General features: G+C 41.1%; 1 protein-coding gene across 7 annotated transcripts in view; it reads left to right on the top strand.

Moving 5' to 3' along the window:
- fut8b (fucosyltransferase 8b (alpha (1,6) fucosyltransferase)) overlaps positions 1-7991 on the top strand; it is a 120107-nt gene extending 112116 nt beyond the window's left edge. For all 7 annotated transcript variants that reach the window (XM_046060457.1, XM_046060453.1, XM_046060456.1 and 4 more), the window contains 3 exons: positions 3255-3431; positions 3611-3761; positions 6231-7991. In XM_046060457.1, the coding sequence (XP_045916413.1) occupies positions 3255-3431; positions 3611-3761; positions 6231-6569 (667 nt within the window). In that variant the 3' untranslated portion in view covers positions 6570-7991. The remainder of the gene's footprint in view (positions 1-3254; positions 3432-3610; positions 3762-6230) is intronic.
- Positions 7992-8245: the final 254 nt, after the last annotated feature.

Genomic DNA, 8245 nt, shown 5'->3' with positions numbered 1-8245 from the left:
TTAACCCTATAGAAAATCTATGGGGTATTGTGAAGAGGAAGATGCGATACGCCAGACCCAACAATGCAGAAGAGCTGAAGGCCACTATCAGAGCAATCTGGGCTCTCATAACACCTGAGCAGTGCCACAGACTGATCGACTCCATGCCACGCCGCATTGCTGCAGTAATTCATGCAAAAGGAGCCCCAACTAAGTATTGAGTGCTGTACATGCTCATACTTTTCATGTTCATACTTTTCAGTTGGCCAACATTTCTAAAAATCCTTTTTTTGTATTGGTCTTAAGTAGTATTCTAATTTTCGGAGATACTGAATTTGGGATTTTCATTAGTTGTCAGTTTTAATCATCACAATTAAATGAAATAAACATTTGAAATATATCAGTCTGTGTGTAATGAATGAATATAATATCCAAGTTTTACTTCTTGAATGGAATTACTGAAATAAATAAACTTTTTGATGAAATTCTAATTATATGACCAGCACCTGTATCTTGCAGCAGAAAACAGAACAAGTATGAGTACGTGGGGACAAAAAACACAGATGAAAAATTGGTATAAACTGAAATCTAGGTACTTTATGGTCAAAATCAGTAAATGTGTAATTCATGAAAGGGTGTCTCACTAATAAATGTCAGCTTTAGTTGTATGGTTCTGAAAATTAAATCTTGCATTAACTGCAAAGACAAGCTGTAAACACAGCATTGACCTTTTATGTAGGTATGATGAACTTGTTAGCAAATAGTTGTTTATTTACACATTAGGGAGATTCGAAGCAACATTATCATTCATCTTGAGTAACTTTTCTGGCCACATGATAAATGCAAGTGCAGTATGGACTCTCCTTTTAGCTTTGTTTTGGTCTCCACCAACTCCTGAGGGAACTATCTGACTGTTGGCTGTAAAATGTTCTACTATGTTCACCAGCTACATCAACAACATACAGTGCAATTTCATAGCTTTTTTTTTGGTAAGAACAGCTGCCTGCTGCGTGTGTAAATTACATAAATGAGAGAGGTCATCATTTAAACACCAGTCTTTTAGAAGAATGGTGTTTATCCCTCAAGTTGAATTCCACAGACTTGTGTACTCTATGCTAAGAGCACTTAAGCTCTTCTGGAGGCTCATGGTGGCCCAAAACCTTATTACGGTAAGACACTTTATGTTGGCCTTTCCTTCACTTTGTCACCCATCTGTAACTATGAACAGTGCAGGTAAATCTTAAGAATAACTTTGGCATGTTTAGATGTCTGTTTGAAAAAACAAGTAGCCCAAAGTTGCTGTATTCTTCTTCGGCTGATAGGCATCACTGAGGTCTAAAAAAAATGTATGCAGTCTATATGCTATTGTCACAATCTTCCAGAATCAGCACTTGGCTGTGTCTAGTGTGGGTGTTTGATGTCTTTAATGTATGCTTTTACGCCCACCATGAGGATTGCCCTGCCTTCCCAGTACTGTATGAATACACAGAAATGAATTGAATTATTGTGGCGGTAGTGTGGGGCTGGCGGGGGGTGGGGGGCTAAGGGAGGGAGGAGATGGCTAAGAGCTAAGCAATGCCTGAGTGCAGCCTCTGCTGCTCTGACGGAGAAAGAAAGGGACAAGACAAAAAGAGGGTTCACAGGAACAACAAACAGTAGACATGAAAGAAGCGAATGAGCAGGAGAGAGGGACCCTGACAAAGGATGGAAAAGCCTGGAGTCAAGACCTCTGTCTGATCAAAGACTCCGACACCCCTGCCACCCACTCATTCGCAATCCATTCTTTGGGTTCCATTTGCCACATAAATAAAAGCTCTGTTTCTCCGGGCGAGCATCCCCAATAGTCACTGACTGATCACTGGCAAGTGGTAGAAATTAGGTACAACCTGTTTATTCTCTTTCTCTGATCCTTTGACTGTTTCTTTTTTACTTTTTCTAGCTCTGCTTCATTCTCAAAAAAGAGTTAGCTGTAGCCTTGAGGTTAAAGAAGCAGTTTGAAACCCTTAAGTAGTCGGGAAATCCCGAAGGGGGGAGTAAAAGACTTAATATTCTTTATTGTCCTTAAAAAGGCTTCTAACCCGAGATGTTCCAGTGGAGCTGCTCCTTGCTTAGCAGTAGACAGCTGGTTGCACTTGTGGTGGTGGTGGGGGGGGGGGGGGACTCACTCAATTTTCCAGTCAATAAATTAAAGCTGAATTTTTTTTTTATTATTATTATAATTGAATCTGCTCCTCAAGGCCAGAAGTCACAATGCAGATGTGGCTGGGTAATATTGTAATTGAATAGTTCTTGTAGGAATAAAATTGTGTTTCAGCGTCCATCAGTTTGAGAGATGCTTGTGTGTCAGGAGAAAAAAATATTTCCATTCTTGCCCATCCTTTGTTCTGTTTACAAGCTGCGCTCTTTTTCTCATATGTACAGCCAGTGACGGCACTCTCTGTCCTTGCTTACTGGAAGCGATGACAAAGACAGGTTATTTCTCTTTCTGTCTATGTTTCTGTCTCTCTCCATTTCTTAAACTTCTTCTTTATCACTGTTTGCCTTTTTCCCCCCTTTTTTTCTTTGCATGTATACCAGCAATAAAAAGATTCCCCAAATATACTGTCATTCCTTTTTAGTTTCACCACTGTAGGTTTTTTAGAAGTAAGCTCAGTGTTGTTATTGATTTATTACCAGTGAATGATTTCCCTTCACCTTGTTTCCCTTTAATTATGATTCATTTGTAGATCATCCTCTCTTTAATACAGTGCTTTAGGACAGCCTATCAGACTTGTCCTCTTGTTACGCACGTGACAATAGATCATTGCGAGCATTTGCAAATCCTGTGTGTCTGAGAAAAAGTTTTCTATTTTGTCCAAGCACTCTTGCCTAGATGTTTCTAAACACAGACATTTGTTTTGAGGAAGCAGACGAGATTTGCATGGCTCAGCATTAAAGCAGCTTATACTTAAAAGTGTACTGGTGGCTCTAAAGCTGTTTTGCTTTACAGCACAAACAAACTTTGCTTCGTGGTGTAAAACAGGAAGTTCCTGTAGCCCGAAATGGAAGATATATTACCCTGGGTGTGAGACAAAAGCAATCGGTTGTGTTTCAGTTTCAGCCAACTGTCACAGACTTTTGAAGTTTCATATGTTGCAGGAAGTCTTGAAATTGTGTTCTCCTACTATCCAAAACCAAACAAAAAGCAGTGAAATAGAACTAAATTATTCTCAATAATAGTTAAGATACAACACTAGTCTGTAACCCTGTCTGTGTCCCTGTTTGTCTTACTGTAGAGTCCATGTGAGGAGGACAGACAAAGTGGGGACAGAGGCGGCCTTCCACCCCATTGAGGAGTACATGCTGCATGTGGAGGAGCAGTTCCAACATCTGGCCAGACGTGTCCACGTCGACAAGAAACGGGTTTACCTGGCCACTGACGACCCCTCTCTGCTGCAAGAAGCCAAGACCAAGTCAGTGTCCAGGAGTGTGTGTGTGTGTGTGTGTGTGTGTGTGTGTGTGTTGTGTGCGAGTGTGTTTATGCCTACTCTGAGTCTGTCCATTGGGTATGTCAGAGTATGTTTTTATCTAAGTATCTAGCCATATTTATTTGAGGTTTGCTTAATTCTTAAGCCTTAATTGTCCCTTCCAGGTATCCAGACTATGAGTTCATCAGTGATAATTCCATATCGTGGTCGGCAGGCCTTCACAACCGATATACCGAGAACTCACTCAGAGGAGTCATCCTGGACATCCACTTCTTGTCTCAGACTGACTTCCTGGTCTGCACCTTCTCCTCACAGGTCAATCCTCTCTCCTCAGACCACATTTAGAGACGGCATGAAATGGTATTTTGAAGTGTTTTCGCATGAAAGTGAAGGTCGGGATGGATTTGATGTTAAGATGAAAGCAGTCCAAACATGGAGAGCTGACTAGAATTTTGATGAGTGCTTGGTAGCTGACAAGGAAGCATGGATGTTGAATAAATTTAGAAAGCTTTGGATATATAGTCAAAAGTGCAATTATTGTTGTTGTTCTGGGGCATGTGTTATTAACAATACGTACATTGGTATGTAATGTTTCCTATAAGAATTCCTTAACATGCCTTTGATGATGCACATAAACTACCGTTCAAAATAAAGTATTGGCTTTGGAAGTAAGTGGACCTTATACTTAGATTTAGAACCTAGATCTTGTTTCCAAGATAAATAATGGACATTGTTGTTGAATTAACAATGATAATAAGTATAAAGAAGAATAGGAATAACCAAGTAACAGCAATTACTTCAATTTTACTTTTAAAAGCAGGTAAAGAATTACAAATAAAAATCAATGCGATAAAAACAAAAACAACTTGATTATATTATGAATTATGAAACAGGGCTGCAAAAAACATTATCTATTCAAATTGATAAATGCTTTTGCATTAAAACGGCCTCTCAGAGCTTTAGGAAAGACAATCATCACTTGAAGTTTCCAGTTTGTCACAAGACAAACCTTGCACCACTTTGTCATGTGATTGTCAACAACATCATTGTCCCATTTTCACTCACCTGTTTCAAAGCATAGCCAGCTTTGACATAACAATAGAATCTATAACACGCAGAAAACGGGCCTCCTGCTGCCGGCCCATAAAGCAATATGTGTACCACGTAATTCCTATTCACACTCTGGGCTTATTAGTCCACTTCAAGGATCAGACCTGGAATGAGTCGTTTAGCACATTTGTTAACACACTTGTATTTAGCACCCTTTTTTTTTATTGGGACTGAAACGAAATGTGTATGTGTTAAGGTCTTCTCAGACTGGGAGCGGTACTTCACCTGCATACTCGTTTGGATCTGTGGGGTCTCACTGCGCTCCCCATGTGAACAGACAGGCAGGTGCTCTACGTGTGGTAACCATGGAAACGGCTTCCGTGCACTACTGTATCCCTGCCAGTACAACTCTGTTTTCTTTATTGTCTAGCTTAAGTTAAAACCATACGTAATGTTATCTGACACATCCAGTCTTGCACTGAAGATCTTCCGTGCGAAGGCCCTCCTGTTTATGTCCTAATGGATCAGTCTTCATCGATCCAGTCTTGCACTGAAGATCTTCCGTGCGAAGGCCCTCCTGTTTATGTCCTAATAGATAGGATCAGTCTTCATCGATTTGCACTGGGGCTGAATGATTAATCATTAATCAAAAAATGTGATTATCAAATTGTGAAGACAGCGATTTAAAATGTAGGTTAATTATACAGAGCATCTGACCCGTTTTAAACAGTCATGCAGTTACAAATTCATGCCGTTGTCATCCTTGTGTGCTTGCCAATCACAAGCGACATGCTTCTCCTTTTATGGTCCTACTCACCAATCAGAGGCACAGGGCATGTACATTTTACAACAACAAACAAAACTAGAGAAAAACATGGGATAATGGCACAGGCAGCGGCCGTGCCATGGTTTGTTCAGCATCAACTCACACTGAAGTGTTTTAGCAGCGGAGTGTTCAGGCTGCCCCACGTTGTTGACGTGCTGTTAATGTCATTTTCTGTGCTTCAACTACGGCTCTCTGTGAGCCTGTTTCACTCCGCTCTCTGCAGGCTAAATATCCACATGGTGCATTTCAGAATAAGAGCATTTTGCCTGCCTGATTTTTGCTGACTTGTTCAAATTTTGTTAATTTGTTCAGTTGTCCTTGATTTTTGTGCTTTAGGCTACGTAAAATAGTTACAAGTTTACAGTTTCTTTTTTGTGTGTTTTAACTGTATTTATTGTTGATATAAGATCGGAAGTCTGCACAGGGTGTTTTATTTTGAAAATCAAACGTTCATTCTCTATGCCATTCTGTGTCTGACTTCCCGCCCGGTTCATCTTCTCTGTGCTGCTTGTCGCAGCTTTCGTCAAATATAGACTGGCAGTGAATATTGAACTTTTAAAAAAATCACAAATTGAATCGTAATCGCAATTCGATTTTTTTCCCCAAATTGATCAGCCCTAATTTGCGCTGTGCATCACGTAGAAAAAAAGTTCAAGACAATTCAACTCATGGTATTGCGCCCCCTTCTTGCTCCGCTTGTCACATTGCCCATGCCTCCCTACCTGCCCGCCAACCTTTTATTGAAAATTAATTACTAGGCGCGTCAATCGCTCCTCGTCTGAAAAGACAGTGAGAAGTCCCTTTGTCTTTCTAGCAGCATGTTTTCTTGCCTCTACAGCCTCTAAATTTCTTCATTTACCTTTACAGATCTAAATATAAACTAATCCCTGATTCTGTTCCTGTCTCAGGTCTGCCGTGTGGCCTATGAGATTATGCAGATGCTGCACCCAGATGCCTCCTCCTTCTTCTACTCCCTGGATGACATCTACTACTTTGGAGGTCAAAACGCGCACAACCAGATTGCCGTCTACCCCCACCAGCCACGCAACAGTGAGGACATTCCCCTGGAGCCCGGTGACGTAATCGGTGTGGCCGGCAACCACTGGGACGGGTACTCCAAAGGCATCAACCGCAAACTGGGCCGCACTGGTCTCTACCCTTCCTACAAGGTCAAAGAGAAAATCGAGACCGTGAAGTACCCAACATACCCCGAGGCAGACAAACTGCTCAACTCTCAAAAGAAGTAAATGAAGAAATGAAAAAAAATAAAACAAGAGAAGGACTGAGGAGAAACACGCAGACTCCGATTCCAGGGAAGGAGGCTGCTTTTGTACAGAAGAGAGATGCGTACTCAGTGCGCTAAGCTGAGAAGAAATGAAAAGGCCTGTACCCAGGGGTGATTGGGATGAGAATGCACTCTGTATGTTTATGGTAGAGCGTGTGTGTGTGTCTGTGTGCGCGAATGTGCGTGTGTGCACTTGTATAATTGCCTGTGCATATGTCAGGTCATGGAAGACTTGCACCCTACCACTACTCCCCCGCCCGATGCTCCAACGTTGGGTCTGTAGAGATGTAGACGTTGAACATTGATTTTAAATAAAGCAAGAAAACAATTAAAACCACACAACTGACCGAGCTCGCTCTTGGGAGACAAGACTGGGGACTACTGTAAGACTGGTATACCCCAGAGATAGCTTCGAATCAATGACTGAAAAAAAAAATATAGAGACAAACTGGAAAAAGGTATTTTGATTTTTATTTAATTCTTTTCAGTGTTTTTTGATTTTAATCTTGCCTTTTTTTTCTTTTTCTCCTGTTTTATTTTTGTTTACTGAATGTACTGTATCCTCTTCTTGCCATGATCACCGCTGCACCTCCCCCTGTTCCTGCTTCACTCACTGTGCTTCCTCCATCTTGTCTCTACTTGTGCAATTAATTTTATAATACCATATTGTGCTTTTATCAAGTGTTTTTAACAGTCTTAATTTGTGTGTATGGGGCATTGTGCATTGTATACTGTACAGTGTGTGTGTGTGTGTGTGTGTGTGTGTGTGTGTGTGTGTGTGTGTGTGTGTGTGTGTGTGTGGATGGATGTGTGTCCAATCAAGTGTGCCTGTGTGCGCTATTTTAAGTCTAAGGGGCCAAGTCACGACCTGGTGCCTGGTTATTGGTGAGCAGTGTGTGTTTTTATTTCTGGCTTTCCTCCCGACTGAATAATGTTTGTGTGGCCAGTGGGAGGCTGGTGGTGACAGTGGGGATTGTCCTCAGCCCCCAGCACTTGGAACAATGGTGAACTCCAGTCACTCCGCTGATGACCTCTAGAACAATGGTAAGATTATGTGGAGAATGGTGAACTCATGGTGCACGCACACACACAGACACAGGAGCCGTCCCAAGGCTCACCAAAAGAAGCACTCCACTGAGATAATGTCCTTTACAGACATCTCTGCTGTCTGTTCTGTCCATCTGTTTGTTTGTTTGTTTTTTTACTTTTAACATTGCTGTTTTAAGATAAATGAGGAAAAATATGCTTATGTTTGAAAATGGTAATGCTATGTCATATCAAACTCAAGAGTCCCCATCATGAAGGCTGTTTTTTTTTCATAATTTATGTTCTTGGGCATTGTCTTTGATAACCACAGATCGAATAAACTTGAGAAACCAACACAGCTTTTTTTCCCCCTTACGGTCTGATTCTGTTCACCATCTGCTCCTCTATCTCTTAACGGATGACACCTGCTCATTTAATCAGGCTGCACATGCTTCAGCTACATTACACACATTCCAAACTGGAAATCAAGGCTTTTTTATACATATATATATTTGAAGAGTTCATTTCCTGAAGGGTATCCATTTATTTTCGAAGAGTAAGTCATTACTGTAAGTTCATCTTTTGATATCTCCATAAAAAGAAGGACCCTGA

The sequence above is a fragment of the Micropterus dolomieu genome, linkage group LG10 (assembly GCF_021292245.1).
Source record: "Micropterus dolomieu isolate WLL.071019.BEF.003 ecotype Adirondacks linkage group LG10, ASM2129224v1, whole genome shotgun sequence".
NCBI lineage: Eukaryota > Metazoa > Chordata > Actinopteri > Centrarchiformes > Centrarchidae > Micropterus > Micropterus dolomieu.
This window is presented reverse-complemented; position numbering and strand designations above follow the sequence as displayed.